This window comes from Cupressus sempervirens, chromosome 7 (genome assembly GCF_028749045.1).
Source record: "Cupressus sempervirens isolate cs-2001-9-10 chromosome 7, ASM2874904v1, whole genome shotgun sequence".
NCBI classification, from domain to species: domain Eukaryota; kingdom Viridiplantae; phylum Streptophyta; class Pinopsida; order Cupressales; family Cupressaceae; genus Cupressus; species Cupressus sempervirens.
The window spans coordinates 245,124,989-245,141,981 of NC_143124.1; the positions used below are offsets into that span (position 1 = coordinate 245,124,989).

General features: G+C 35.4%; 1 protein-coding gene across 3 annotated transcripts in view; it reads left to right on the top strand.

The window, feature by feature from the left end:
* Window positions 1-16,993, top strand: part of LOC149546411 (putative protein arginine N-methyltransferase 6) — a 248,429-nt gene that overhangs the window by 94,661 nt on the left and 136,775 nt on the right. For all 3 annotated transcript variants that reach the window (XR_016353711.1, XM_089791186.1, XM_089791185.1), the window contains exons 5-7: window positions 5,197-5,262; window positions 6,022-6,090; window positions 6,358-6,435. Coding sequence is in view for 2 of the 3 variants with exons in the window: in XM_089791186.1 (XP_089647312.1) it covers window positions 5,197-5,262; window positions 6,022-6,090; window positions 6,358-6,435 (213 nt within the window). In the remaining variant the exon portion in view is untranslated. The remainder of the gene's footprint in view (window positions 1-5,196; window positions 5,263-6,021; window positions 6,091-6,357; window positions 6,436-16,993) is intronic.

Below are 16,993 nucleotides of genomic sequence, written 5' to 3' on the forward strand. Positions count from 1 at the left end.
ATAATCTGTGGCAATTTTTGCAAGTCAATACATAGTTATAAAATAAGGTTGCGATTAAAGTAAGAAATATTACTCAACCATACCTTGTTTAAAAGTTAGTGATCCTAGTTATTTTTAGGCACGACATTCTTGAAACCTGTGGTAAACTAAAAATATTTTAATAGTATAAACAATCATCCTATGGGAATAATAAAGTAATTAATTTCCTATTTGAAAAGTCATATTGGTTGGATGTAACCAAGTGACTATTGGATATTATGTAAGTACCAAGTGCAAAAGAGACACAACGTATCAGATATTCAAAAAAACATTCATATTGTGAAAAAAGCATTTTATATTACTTGTATGGAGAGATAAGGAGTTTAATATGACTTTGTAATATAAATTCAATTATTTTATTTTAATAATAAAATAAAAGTCCTTGTTTATTTCTAAATGGCATGGAGATTTAAACTGCAGAGGAATTGTCCTTTGCAATTATTTTTTGAAATTTTGTATACAATCTAAATATTGGATAAGTGGACATGATCATTTAGCATTTTAAATTTGATCATCACTCATTGTGAAATATATAGTTGTTTTCGTATTTGTGTCCAGTTTGTCTCCCTACCAAAGGAGTTAAAGTTCAATTTGTACTAATTTAAGATTGCGTATATATTTTATCTGTCGCATCTTGATTATTTAATTGTTGGCAGTAAATTGCGTAAAACATTATAATGTTGTATGTGAAAATTCACTAAAGTTGACTCTATTGCTCGGATGAGCAGAGGCACTAGTCTTATTTGTTGTTGAAGTCAGAAAATCTATAACTTCCTACAAGCATCAAATCCATTATTTACAAATATTATACAAAACATCCAACCATTTAAAACACTCAGCATTCAATTTCATATTAATTGAGTTCAAGGACTTTGCCAGCCAAAGAACTCTTCAAAGCCTAAATTCGCTTTAGAAAAGCTCTGAACCAAGTGATCAGGTTCGAGGAGAAGGTCTACCCGCCTAGGTGTAGCAGAGCTTGAAGCTTAGGGGAATCGAGAAGTATTCCCATTTGTTGGCCAGAATTGATTGCGAAATCCTATCAGAGAAGTGGCAGGCTCTTAGATTTCCAATTTGCCGTTTTGGGAACCAACATGTCCAACACAATTATATTTGGTTTTGTGCATTAGCAGTTCTTGTTATTGTATACGTGTTGAGTGGTCAATCATTTTCAGTTGGTTACTTGAATCACACCTTTTTGTGGGTGGTTGGCGGTCCGTAGGTTTTCTTCTTGTGATTGGATGACATTTTGTGGGCTTTTCTTTGTCCTTCGAGGCTCTTATTGGCCAAGTCCTCTATCATGTTCGGTATTTTGGAAATTGGTTTGAAAAATGGAAAATGGATTTGATAATGGGTTTATAGAATGTCCATATTTTGGTTGGAAGTATTTACGGCTCTTGATTGCAGCTAGTGTTTTATAGTATGGGTGGGGGTGGTCATTTGCTCTTCCGGAGGCTATAATTGAGGTATTATAGTGTTCATGTTCTGGGTTGTCAATCCTAAGGATGTTGGGTATGACTCTGTAGGAGGCAAAGAAGAATGAAAATCTGCAATCTATAATAGGCGAGGAAGTATGGCTATCCTTGGATGAAAAGGTCATTGGAGTTGGCAAAGGTGTTGATAGCAGTGAAGAATTCAAAAGTTTAGATCATCCAAATGGGACAACTTTGCATGGATCTAATGGGACAACATTCATTCCACACATTTGAGTAGCAATGGTGGATGTTGTGTCGAGTTAGTCCATGACATTATCACATTGAGAGATTTCGTGATATTTTCTTTTCCACAAATGGTGGACAGCTATTGTAAGTGTCATGTCGCAAGACTCCATGCCATGAATATTTGGAAAAGATAACTTCCTAGCTAATTGGGAGTGTTGATGCTATAGTAGTAGTTCTCTTTCGCTCCTAAATTTGAAATAAATAAATTATAGGGCCAGCTCAAGTGGTGTGATGCTTCATTTTGTAATGTCATCTTTGCATTTTCAAAACAATAAAGGGTCAAGACAACTTAAATATTCTTCAAAAAGGCATTAGCATAAACATATAGATTGATTTTTTTGCTTCAAGGAGATGGTTACTAAGAAGAAATTATTATGGTCTGCTTATTGACATCAAAAGAGAGGTGCTATTATTATTGCTTCATTTAGCCTAGTGTTTTGGCTTAATTGTAATTCAGACTTATTCTCTTTCATTATATATATAAGTTATATATTATGGCTGAGTTTATTTCCCTCAAGTTGGAGGGTTTTCCTAGGATACTTTGTCATGTCATTGGTTGTACCAGTTGTGTGTTGTGAATTTTTTGTTGTTTCTATGTTGTCTTATTTCTGATCATAAAAAAACCAACAGTTATGATACAACTATGTTAATTCATCAAAGCCCATTGGTGATATTGAAATACTCAGATTTTGCTGACACAAACCCTAAAAGTCAGCTGCAACTACACTAGAAGAGAACCCACAAAATGAGATATTACATTTAGCCATAGATTAAAATCTCTCCGAGAAGTGGCAGACATCTTCAGTTCTCGTGAAAAATTTTCCAAAATGAGAAAACTTGAGGTTTTCTGTGAGAAATTCAAGCCAAGAAGATCTTAAATTCTCGCCAATAAGTTGGTCACTTCTCTGCGATAAATCACAAACTTCTTGCGATAACTTAACTACTTCTCTTGGGTGATGTTTTCCATACAAGGTAAAAGGATACTTATCGCATGTAGTACAGTAAGATATAACACAGAACATATACTTTATTCAGATACACAATATGCACTCCAATGCTTACAATATTATTATGATTACAATTATTTTGCTAATGTTCCAAAAGTCCCTACGGACGATGTACATATACTTTCCCGAAGGGGTGACTCAACCGTCATGTGTCCTTTTAGATACACTGCTACCCGTCGGCTACAATATAGAATTTACTGACATCAGGTGACACCAGTAAAATTGGGACACCCAACGACTTGCCCATTCATTGCTTGTTTTGCAATTTTGTGTATCTAGAGGAGAGAAGGGTTTTGATAGAGAGAAATAGTTTTTGGCAGCCTTGTAGATAGATCACAAGTGGATTTGAAGAAGATTCCGGATTCACAAGTAAGTTTTCTAAATTCTGTTTCGTTTTAGTGGGATGCGGAAGAGCAAGATGTAGATTAGTTTCATATTTTACTTGACAGCTGTATTTGTTTACCGTTTTAAAAGGATAATTTTCTATTTCTAGTTTGCTTTATAGTTCAAAGTTTCTAAATATGGCTGCCAACCATTGACATTTCACATGAGGATGCAACTTTGTTACATATTGCATTTATATATGTCTAGATCAGCTTATTTGGTTTGTATACTCATTCACTGACTCATTAGATGCACATCCTTATTGAATTTTGCAGAAAAATGCATTTCTAATAAAATTTATGTCATTTTTAAATTCCTAATAATTTCCCAAGCAGTCGCCGATTTATCTCCAATATTTGTTGAGAACTTTATTTTTAGCCTTGCCGATAAGTGGCAGAGAACAAGATTTTGAACTATGCATTTAGCCATGTCCACGAGATGTAAGGCGAGTTTTATTGGGCAAAATCATGAGAAAACCACACACAAAGCATAAGGCGGAGCCTAGTATAAGTAAAACGCATGAGTGTTTTTTCAAACTTTTTTCTCCTTGCTTTATTGGGAAATGTGTACAAGTCTTTCACTATCCTATTCTATATTGAAGGCAGTCAAGGGCTAAGTGAAGATTGGCACAACTCGATGATGACAATGTCAAGGAGAAGGTTCTTGCATCCAGTGCAAAAACATTGTGAATTAGTAATTTATATTTATGCAAACACCTGCAATGAAATTTTGTATAGTGTACATACATACAATCTCACTATAATTTAGGTCTAGAGTTAATTGTAGGTGTAGTTAGATCCTAGCGAGCTTCTTCTTACAATATTAAGAATGCTTTAAATGTATTACTATTTCATTTTGTATTGTCTAACAAGAGACAAATCTTGGTAAAGACAAATTTATGCATTAGCAAATATTATGCACACTCCCTAGAGAGTAGATTATATTCTGATTTTCCAAATTTATGCATTAGCAAATATTATGCACACTCCCTAGAGAGTAGGTTGTATTCTGATTTTGAGGATACATTGTTTCAATTTGTATTCTGATTTTTGAGGATACATTGATTCAATTTTCTTTGTGTTGGCATTTATATGATGTCATGGAGTGAACAGTGTTTGCCATTGATATGGAACAGCACTGTCTTGTAAAACATAGTGTATATGATGGTGTGACATTTAAACAATGTGACAAATTCTAAAAATAAAATAAAATGGTTGATTTGGATGTGGAGATGATAAGCCAGTGTGATGGTACAAATTGGAAATAACAAAATAAAAATGATTTTAATAGTGTAACTGTATATTGTTAATGTATTCATTGCAATTCATATAAGAAATAACACAAGAGATTTTATCTGCTGGTTGTTTTTGGATGAAGTCAAAATATTAAAATAATATAGTTTAATTTGAACTTTTTCAATGTGATGTCTTTATAATTCAGTGTATATGAAATAAATCATCTGTTGAGAATTTTCAGAAGTTCCCTAAATAATTTTTTTACAGTGTTTTATGGGGATGTGTCCCCTGGGTCGGAGTAATGTCCCTAATGCCCTGGGTACTTGGGGATTTGGAGGGGACAACTCTTTCAGAACTGGACAGCCTATTCCATTTGGTGCCTAGAAATTTACGAAGGTAACTCAAAAAAAAAAATGCTAAAATCCCCAAAAAGCTTAAAGAAGACGGATTGTTATTGCAAACACAGCACACTTTACTTATTTTTAAAAATTAAAGCTTCTAATAGTTTATTTAAGTTATTTTAATAGCCACTCGCTTACGATCTCCGAAATTTATCATTGCTGCCCATCATCTAGAAATACGACTAAAAACACTGATTTTTTCTTTATTATTCTCTGAAATGGCATCAATTAGACTCTTAGAGAACTATTTCTGGGTGTTATTTAATCCCATTTAAAACATTTTAACTGAAGTTTATCAGTGCAATGTCTCTGGCAGGGAATTCTCACTTTGAATAAGTTATTCTATATTTTGTTGGTCTACGTTTTTATGTTTTCCAATAGTAATGCATTCCTCGTTTTCTTGGTTTCTCAGGCAGCAGAGGTTGTGAAAGCAAATAACTTAACTGATAAGGTTATTGTCCTTCATGGGAGAGTGGAGGTACGATCTTATAGAAACAGTATATTTTATTCGATAAGGAGCACTTGTAACTCTTGGAAAGTTATTAAGTGTAGATTGCCGTTTTTAACCATGCTTTACTGCGTTTATTAATGCTGTATGTTAAGAAAAGAGATTCTGGGTTCAATTACTTGGAAATTGCAAAAGAAACATAAAATGTAGCAAATCTATAAGGGGGATATTACAGGCATCTTCTTGCTACTGGTGGTAGTGAGGAAATTGGCAACATTTCTCGGATGATATTTTATTCTTGAGGATGTTTCCGTTCCCAAATATAACATTTTGGTATGGTGGAGCAGGGAGTGGGGAATGCATCCTCTTGTTACATGGCCTTGTACCATATGGTTTGTCTTGGTAAATATTAATTATTAGCTGGTTTGTTTAGAGTCAGTTCCATGATTGGAGGAGAGCTGTGCAGCATTATACATGTTAACTTACTTGGATGGCTATCCCTATTGGCTTTTGATTTGTGATAATTTATGGTAAATTATTTACCTTTTAACCAATGACTTTTATCGTTCATATTTTTCTTTTTATTTGAGAGAGTTTTATCATCACACTTCATGTATTTTTTCTTATCTTTCCAATGTTTCAATGTTATGGAAAGTGATCTCCTTATAAACCTTGTGTATCTCAAATTCAGCCCGGCAGATAGATAGGATGATAGGAACAAATAAAGTTGGTCCAAAATAAATGATAATCTATGGATTTAACATCTATTTTGGATTTTATTCCATGTAGGAAGTTGATATTGATGAAGAGGTTGATGTAATCATTTCAGAGTGGATGGGATACATGCTACTCTATGAGGTGAAATATTGATTATTGATCTACTTTCCTAGGAAAATTGTTCTAATTAGAGTGAAATAATACGTCTCAGGTATGATTTGTTGAATATGCATGAATTTAGCTTTATCTCTTATCCTGGTTACCTGCTCATTGATATGACTAAATACAGTTTTTTGAAGCTTGTTTTACTTATTGGATGTAATTTAATGATCGGAGATCTCATACTAGGTTGATATTATGGTTGTATATTTTATTCCTGATGTGGTTGTTATCTACATTTGTATGCAGAGCATGCTCTCTAGTGTTATAATTGCAAGAGATCGCTGGCTTAAATCCGGAGGGCTAATTCTTCCTTCTCATGCAACGGTATAATAAGTGATATAACTTCAGGTTTTAGTGTTGTGTATCACTTTACAATTTGGGCACTAATCAAACTAGTTATGTTCAAATCATTGAAATGGTGTTATCCATTCTTAACTACTGCACATTTTCACCAGGTTCATTTGAACATACGCACACAATTACAGCTCAAATAATTTTTCTTCTGCCTAAACATGTCTTTGATAGCTAATGGTGTATGACATTTGTGTTTCTTGTGACAGACATGGACATTTGAATTGAACTTTTATAGAAAATTATCCATTTTAATTCAATTGAATTTTTAGATGGGCACGATGTTATGTCAAACAGGGAACTGGTGTCATGACCGCTCTTCGAATGGAACCCAACAATTATAAATGATTAATATTAAGAAACTATACTATGATTTATTATTAATAAATTAATATGATTACACAACCAAGCATTATTATCTCATATATATGAGATAATTATTATATAGGATAAGAAATGCAGTCTTTTCATTATTAGGGAGAAGAAATTGCAGCATGACATAAAACATAAATAGGAGGATGATATAACTTACAAGAAACTGATAAAATAAAGGGAAAGGTAATACAAGTTACCACCACCAATATTATAAAGACATATGGATGGAGTTGACAAATTCAATAAATAACCAAAGTTTAACAATGTGCAGAACATCAGGATTTAATGTATTGGAAGGGCATTTAACACAAACAACCGCTAAAGTATAGGAAAAAGAAAAGGATGTGGAAGATAGAGTAACTAAAGGTATAAGGAAATAAAGTATGCCGGTTTTATATATACATATATATTGTGTATAAGATGGAGTGGAAGTATTGGCTAAAATAAGTCAATCATCCACTTAAGGGCATCATATGGAGTAGAAGAACAGAAGTAAGGAGATAAAATAGAAATTAAAACATGAGTAATAAAAGTGAATGCACTATAGACACTTGTAGAAACTATTAATGGGAAGGAGGTATATGGAGAAAAAATGAACTAAGCAATGAATAAGGTCCCTGGAGGACAAGAATTTCTACCAAGCAATCAATGTTAGACATGTCTTTTGGTGATATTTTCCTCCAAGTCTAGTTCTATAGTTAGATTATAGGATAATTGTATTATAGGAAATTAAGTCGGAAGGGGACATTACAAAAGGACTGAAATGAAATTTGAAAACTGAAATTCTCTCAGTTGACATTATGATGCAGATATTTTAAATCAACAAAAGATTGTTCAATTCAGCTACCTAGACGCTTCATATCCTACGACTGAGTTGTAATAATAATCAAATATTAGTGTTACACTCTAATGCCTCGGATTGATCTCCAACCACCCCCCTCACCCCTCCACCTTCCCCTCCACCTTGTTAACTCCTACTAGTTGTTGTGAAACCAAACATGGCTCTGATCCAAGCACTTTGGTGAGGATTTCAGCTGGTTGATCAGTAGTGGGACTTTGTGAAAGATATGTTATTATTTCTGATATTAGATACCATTAATTTGTATGCATTATGAGTTGCTTCATGTAAAAAAGGAAATATTATTTTCGCCTGTGCGGTTTTCCAATAAAATATTAGTATTACATTCTAACGCATAGGATTGATCTTCGCCCGCCGCCCTCCCCCCTAACCCCCTCCCCTCTACGTTTTTAATTCCGACTGGTTGTTGTGAAACCAAACATGCCTCTTATCCAAGCACTTTGGTGAGAATTTAGCTTGTTGATCTATAGTCGAACTTCGTGAAGGATATTATTTATGATATTAGATACCATTGAATTGTATGCATTATGAGTTACATCATGTAAAAAAGGAAATATTATTTTCTCCAGCATGGTTTTCCATGGTATTGGTGCTGGGCATTTAATGAATTCACGGAAGAAAGAAATTTACCTTGCTGATATTATAAGGACTTTACATGCAGCAACAGTGCATGCAATTGTATCCTTCATATCCTCTTCAATGTCCGTTCTTTTCCTCCTCTTACTCTTGGAGCCTATCTTATTTAGAAAACTTGTTATAGTTAATCCAACCAAGAAATAGTTTTACAGACTGATTTATGCCATTGTTTAGCTTCACCTTCTAGGTAGAGTGGAAAACACATACTTTTACCATGAGCTCTTTTACATTGAAATTAGGGTTTTAAAACTTATTTACAAACTCATCCTCGATTTTTTAAGCATTCATAGGTATTTTGGCATCATAATAAAAATTACAAACAAAAGAATCCTAAATTTTGTTCATTTTTCTAGAAATATAAAATTACAAAAAACCCCTTTGATTTGCATCATAGAAAGAAAATTTAGGAAAAAAATGTAGCGATTCTCGTAATATAAATGGTATAAACCTAATCTTTGGGCTTTAAGTTCCTTCGATGATCTCCCAACTACATTGAAAAAAATAGTAAAATAAATCATAATTATTTCAAAGATACAGGTGAATGTGTAAACAGGTAGGATTTGTATGTGAATATGTGAAAAGGTAGGAATTTTATAGTAGGGATACCACTTAAGTTCTACACAAATAATAGTTGCAATAATGTATCATAGAACAAAGATCACACATGACACAAGAGATTTTTATGGTCAAAGACAACCTAGTATCTTATGTAGAAAGAATCAATCCTTTGAAGTAGGGTAACACTATACAATACTTATGGAAGAGTTCACTCCATGCTATATGACCAAGATTTATGCCAAATATACTATCTTAGTCAATATATATCCTTCCAGTGATAATCACCTCCTTTAAAAAACCCTTCATAATGTAATGAAATCCCTATGAATGCATACTCATTACTCGAAATCGTTAATTACACAAGTTGTCCACATGATCCAATGTGGCTAAAGGATGTGTGCCACATTTTGGTATTTCCATCCACCTAAATACATTATGATATCATGTCCCTAATGCAGCTAACATGTAGTGTCTATTGTTATGCTCGATCATTTTGGGTATACAAGTATGTATCAGTTGCGGTAGTTATAAGAATTGATTGGTTGACGGTTTTGCTCCTCTTGGTAACCATCGAGTCCTTTAAGTATATGTGTATCATCAAGGAAAGTAGTATGATTTAATGAGATCAACTCTAATCCTTATTTGAATATAGACATGTTTTATTTGTGTATTTGGTATATATTGTCATCTTCATTATTAATTAATGTATTTAATTTATCAAATATAGCAATAAATATCTGCCACCATTGCCTTAAAAGAAATCTAGTCAGATTTGAGTGGTTCATGTCCTTAGATCATGATAAAGGCTAAAAGAGGCCACAAGGTGGTGAAGATCAAGCGGTCTTTAAGGATTGTAGAACAATGATAGTGACCGAAGAAGATTATGAAAACAATTCAGGGAAATCTAGTCGGAGAATTCACAAGTTGAAGGCCTTGCCGAGAATGAAGTAAAGTCAAGTTGTCAATTAGAGCCATAGTTGATAAGAGAGGAAAACACTCATTGAAAACACTCAAAGGGAGAGGGGAAGAAACTACCATACCAAGACCTTGCCTACCAAGTAGGACGAATGTTTGTATAGACAACATCAAATAAGAAAGATGAAAAGTGACACCTTGGACTTGAATTAATTGAAGCATTCAAGAGTAACATAGACCACATTTGAAAACTATCCATCATGAGAGAAGACACCCCAAAAATTTGAGGATTATAGCCAAAGACCCACCCTTGGATGAAAGTAGTCTAGGAATGATCGTTAGGATAACCAAAGTACAAAGGGTTCTGAAGGTGGACAGATGTCAGACTTTTACCTGTGTGTGAGTGTAGGATAAGAATTGAATCATACAATGCAAACAATATGCCTAGATTAAACTCACAAGGTCATAATGAAGCATGAAACCACAACAAGTTTGAATGAGGAAAGAGTCAGACAATTTTTTGAAATTCCACAGAATGGGTCCGAAGATTCTGTGAGGCATTGCAAGACATGTTGAACCATTTGGATAGCAATCATCCTTGGAAATAAAAGCTATTCTTTGAGAGTGTTTCTAGTGACACTATGTAGGTATAGCCCTCAATTGGTTGATAGAAAATCTATAAGCACTTGGGACATATTAAAGCCATCAAGGTATTGAGAGATGATAGTGAGATTGTTCGACAAACACAAGAATCACATGATCATACAAGATTACATTGTAAGATCAAGATGTTGTTAAAGTTGGAAAACTACTTGATTGATGGGCTAAAGAAGTGGGTGTTGATCGAGGGATTGTTCTCTTTGTTGAACAAAAAGATGAAACTAGTGCCTTTGCCCTTGTATGTCGATGCTTATAATTGAGTGATGGATGTCTAGATTGGAAAAAAGTATCATTGTGAGGGAAGAGGAAGACAAATGATGACTGATGCACTTAAGGTAGCAACAACAAAGAATCTAACAAAAAACAGTTTAGGCTCCATGATTAAATATGATGAGAATGACAAAGGAATTGAAGGGAAAAAGGAACTAATAAAAAACTAATGAATTGTAGTATATTGAGTGCAAAATTGAGGGGTACAAGATAGGTAAGTGTCTTAGAAAGACATTTTGTGACATTTGTTAGGTAATTGGTTATTTAATTGATATAGGAGCATCTTGGGGTAGCTAGCAATCCTGTATGTTGGTGATGTAGGAGTGTCGAGCTTGGATTTTGTGGACTCTATGTTTCCCGTAGTTAGGGTTATGTTCGAGACATATTGGTGGACCTTGTCCTATGTACGCATAATGATTGGATTGATCATATTGGAGTTAGAGCTCTTTTGGTGGCTGCTAGTAACATGCTCGTATTTCGTGGGTGGACTTTGGAGATTGTTTCCACAAGCTTCAATACATGGGACTTAGCTTGTGCGATCTTAGATGTGGATTTTTGGATGCCATGTGATCCTATTTTGAGGCCGCATAATGTTATTTTATCTTATGAGTTAGTCATGGATTGTAAACTTGGGGCCTAAGTGTCATGTAATCTACCAGGTTGACTTGTGGCTTGGTTTAGTATAAGTAGAGGGTCTTGTGATATCTAGAGTCATTCATTCATGATGGATTTGATAAAGGGTAGCTCAGAGGAGCGAAGTTTAGCAAAGCTAGCAACTGAGTGTGGGCTTAGGAAACAAGAAGATTGCTTGGTAGCTTGCGAGCTCAAGTTTGATCTTTCTTGGGGTTTTTACTAGATTGTTGTGTTGTTGCAGATCTGGGTCAGCTAGGAGTTATTTGGATATGGTGAAATCTTGGATTACTGTTACTGTAATTTCTTTGGATTGGCTGTAACCTAGAAGGCCTTATAGTTGGGCGTGTTGGATGTAAATCTTATGATTCTATTATGAGAATCTATCTTGTTTTGGATCTGAATATATGAGTTATTATTATATTTCCGTTGTGTGGTTATCTGTTAGGGGCTTGGTCACCTCCTTTTGGGGTTTGCCTGCCCTGCACAACATCAAGTGGTATTAGAGTGAAGGTTGGATTTGGTTGGTGATTGTTAGGGATTTGTTGTAGAGGGTTTTCGAAGATCTTGGAAGATGCCTTTGAGAAGATTGGACCCTAGGGCGATTGCAGATGTCTATGGTGGCTTTGGTCTGCAGAATAGTGTAATGAGAATGCACTTTGTGCACTGAATATTTTAATTTCATTTTATTGGAGATAATAGAAAACAAGTTTCCTATTCTTGCAATTGTTTGGTTCTTGCGATTTGTTGTTATTTCTCTATTTTGTTGTGTGTGTTTGTATTGATAAGGGGAGTACCCTTCATCAAGTGGTATCAAAGAAAAAGTTGTTGAGTGTGTAGAGAGACTGCTGGAAGTGGTGGAGTTTGCACCAGGATTGTGGCCGTGGCTTTGAGTGATAAGTGTGAAAGATGCCTCCACAAAGAAACCATGATAGAAGAGTTTCAAGTGTGATAAAAGAGGGTTTTTTAAATGTCCCCATTTTTGCCAACATCGAAGTTTGACAGATTAGCCTATTATTGTGATCCTCGTAGGCTAATTATTGTTGATAGAGGGTCTTTTGACGTAGTAACTTGGCTTGGGAGGGTCTTATCTTCTACATAATTCAATAAGTTACAAATTGGTTTTCGTTTGGCTTAGATTGGACCTCGTTTGGGCTTAGTTTTGTGTACTTACTATTTGTGGTAAGTTGGGTGTTGATTGTGATGGACCCTTTCTATTTATGGAAAGTGCATTTGGTCACATGGAGAAATAATATGTGACCCCTATTTTAGACAACATATTTCAATGATGAGTATTTTGGGAGTAAGTTACGAGTTGATTTTTGTTTGGCTCAGATTGGACCTCGTTTGGGCTTAGTTTTGTGTACTTACTATTTGTGGTAAGTTGGGTGTTGATTGTGATGGACCCTTTCTATTTTTGGAAAGTTCATTTGGTCACATGGAGAAATAATATGCATGACCCCTATTTCAGACAACATATTTAAATTATGAATATTTTTGGAGTTATTGTATTTTTAGTGGCCAAATTATTATTAAATCATTAAATGACTTATTATAAAGTTATAATTTAACTTTATAATTTCACTTAAGTTGAGGGTTGAGTCATCATGGGAAGGGGCCATTTGTTTATTTAATTATATGCCTAAGCCAATTATTAAGTGTTACTAAAAGAGTTGTGTTGGAAAGATTCAAGAGCTGAGTTCTTTTGGGAAACTTTCGCAGTTTTTTTAATTGGTAATAGGTTTTTTGTATTAATTTAAAAAGCATTACATCAATTTCAAATTCAAATAACATCTACCCCTGCCTCTTTACCTCCCCACAATCCTTTCTCCCCCATACTTGCTTATGCTCCTTATAAGCTAAGCCTCTATCCTACCTATTAACTTTTAAGCTGTAAAAGTCTATACATTATACAATGATGCATAATCAAAAAACCTTATGAGCTTTTCTGTTTTCACAGAATCAAGCTCTGTCGCTTTTCTATTTGTGGCTTCTTCCTTTCTTTGTGCTTTTGTTGGACAACGCCAAAAAACCAAACTATTCCGCCTCGCATCTCCTCCATTTCAAAGCCTCCAAAAACTTGTTTTCATCTGTTACCTAGCCATTACGCTCAATCATCGCTCGAGCCAGACCAGGACCTAACACTGCTTCTTCAACGGTGAGGGACATTTCTCCAGGGTCCCAAGCCAGCTGCGTTTTCTGCCCGTTCCACTCTCCCCAATTCTCTTACAACCCTCAACCATGCCTCCTTGGCTTTATGAAACAGTAATGGTTTATCAGCTTGTGCTTTCCAACGTAGGAAGGGCACATATCCATAATGACGAGCATCATCTTCATCGTCAAAGCATTCGCTTATGTCTTGCCTATTCCAGGGATTGATCACTCCATAATTGATCCCAGCCCATCTAGCATAGCATCCGTAAACTTTTGTCAACAAGGAATTATAAATATGAGCTCATTTCATTGGAAAAAGCACGTTTGAATATTTATTTTCTTTTGTTGCCTTTGTGGCTTTTTTGAGGTTTTGATTTTCAAATCCTTTGCTGAGGTATAAAGGTTTGAGCTAATTAAACTTTCCACAGCTGAGGTATTATGGTTAAGTTTGAGAATTAATTTAGTTGATTTATCTTCCATGTCTGTATTGCCTGTTGCTTTGGAAGAAGTATTGAGCTGAGAGTTGCTGTGATTGTTCTAATCTGAAATTGGGATAATCATTATTGGAGGTTCATCAGGTAATGTTTCTACAACCCATAGTGTTCATACTGTGGTTCCAAGGGCTGTCATTTCTTTGTGGGAGACTTTGCAGCTATTGACTGAATTGCATCGGTGTTTGGAAATAGGGGAGGCTGTGGGCTATTGAGAGGCTGCCGTTACTCATTTGGGCAGCATTTTACCTGTGCAGTACCTGCCGTTAGTTATCACGCAGCGTTTGATGTGTTTGGAGCTGTGTGAACATCAAGGAGGCTATGTGGGTGTTATTTGGAAGCCCTGCAATATTGTTTACAAATCCTGCATTTCATCATTGGAGTTGCTCTTATAGATAGAGGGTCTGCAATTTCCTTTTTAGGGCCTGTGTTTGCATTTGTGGGAGTCACGAACTTACCTGGAGGCTCACATCACCATTATCAGGAGCTGCAGTCTTATTTGGATGCTTCTATTACAGCCCAAATGGGTGCTGGAATAAACTTGAGGGAATTTATTGCTGTTTGATTCCCAGGTTCCGCTTTATTATAAAGGATTTCATTTTTAATGTATTCTGCTGCGTAGGGATAAATAAATAAATTTTAGAGAATTATCAGAACTAATGTGACTAATGATACTCCATTCAAGCTTTCATATCAGACTTGCGAGTTGGTATTGCATTGAACATCTGCTTATCTGTGTTTATGAATATTATTTGTAAATATTATAATCTGCTCTCTGAATTTACAAAGTCAAGATTATATTGGGATTGCTAGCATCCTTTGATTAAGTTTGGTGGATGTGAACTAGTTGAGACCTTAAGCAGGGATATCAGAGTTTGTTTGCTAACTGTTTGACAAATTGCCAAGCAACTGTTCAGTTAAGAAATAATTGGTGCTTGTTGAAGTTATAACTGACAGGTTTTTTTACAAGTTTAGACCCCTTTAGAGACAAGTGCAAGCATTGTAAGAGGAGTTTCTTGGGGGAATGAATATTGCGGTAAGAGACAGGGACCCAAGATTGAAGTCGGTACATTTTGGGAAAATCTTAACCCAGATGATTTAATCAATTGGATTGATGATCTAGAAGAATATTTTGAGCATGAAGCTGTTGAAGATCTTGAGAGGGTCAAATTTGTGGAGGCCAAACTAAAAGCTCATGAAAAAATTTGGTAGAACGAGATTTAGTTGGAAAGGAATCAAAGAGGAATAGTGAAAAGCACAAGATGAGATTGGATGGTGGAGGAATTGAAGATACAGTTCATTTCCATCAACTACAAGCTTGATCTGCTCAGAAAATGCAAGGGTAAAAGCAAGTAAGAGGATCTGTCGAGGAATATACAAAAGAGTTGTATTGAGTCCTAATCAGAATAGGTCATGCAGAAGTTGTCAAGCAAAAAGTGTCCAGGAGCTTAGCCTGGTTCGGGTGACCAATATTGAAGAGGTGTACCCATTTTCTTTAAGGATAGAAGTAGTTGAGTAAGAAATTTGAAGTAAAGAAAAGAGGGCAAAGTCAAGGAGGAAGAGGTGGTGGAAGATCCTTTGGGTATAGAAATGAGGACTAGAGAAAACAATAAAGATGTGGGTACCAGCTGAAATCCAAGGAATGAGGGTTTCAATCATTCTTACGATCAAAATAACAAAGATCAGAAAGAAAGGTGAAGAGTGAAAGGATCAGGTAGAGGTGGCTTTTGTTGGACATGTTTTCCTTGTGGAGAAGAAGGTCATAGAGCTTATGACAATCCCCAACATAAGGGAGAATAGATAGAAGACTAGATGACAATGCATGAGTTGCGCATGTAGATGAAGATGCCAAGTCATTACATTCGAAAGATGTTAAAATAGAAGTCCTTACTTGTTGATGCGAGTTTTGTACCACTTACATAACATATTAGGATTTGAATATTCAATATGAGATATTAAACATGCAACTCCTCTCTTGAAAAGTTAATGCTCATGAGATATGAGTATAACTCCAATGTTCTTTATACCGTTGGATACTCGCTCAGTTTTATCGATGTGATTCGCTGATAATCACGTAGGCGGCCTTACGTAAATTGTTGAGGATGACTTGGACTTTGGTGGGATGAAGGTGATGGTGGCTCGGTTTGTGAAATGTGCGGAAGCAGATAATGTTGATGGTCGCGATGATGGAGGGTGTGTCTGCCGATGATGATGTTGATGGGAAAGCGATGGTTGTGGAAGGTGAATGGATGAGTTCTATCACTTGATCTACTCTAACTTTCTTCTCTCTAAACTTCAACTACCCAACTACTCGCTATTCTACTCCTATTCCTATGAATGGAAGGTTAGCAAATGGACGGGGATCGGACCTAATGAAAGCTGACCAGCGGCCTCACTTCCACAGGTGCAATGATTCAAAGGAAAAATAAACTAGCTTAACACACAAAGCTTCCCAACCAGCTGCTAGGATGCTAGTGGTCTAGTATTGATCCCTATCAAACATTTACCAATGTTACCATACAACTATTCATCTACTTTAACTTCACCTAAACAACTTCAAATGCAACCAACTTTAACAACTTGAAAGAAAAATCGAAGTGGAAGTAGAAAACATGCAATAACACCCAATGTTCTTGATCAACATGCCAATCACAACAATGAAAAAGAGAGCAATTTTGGTATTATTTTCACAACAATTTCTCCGACCCTTTACAAATGAGAGCAAATGGCCTTTTATAGAGGCCAGAAATACAATGGACGGTGGAGATCAAAACAAGATCAACGATCCAGATTGGATCCTCAAAACCCTAATTAGGGTTGCCACCCCATCGGCCAATGAGAAGCTGCCACCTCATCAATGGACAAATGAAAAAAGTGCAAAAAGTGGCAACCAATGGGAAGGCACCAAAATTGTGGCCAATCAGAAATAGACACGTGTCCTATTCTAGAAGAAAGGGAAATTTTCCTCTTGGGCTTACATCAA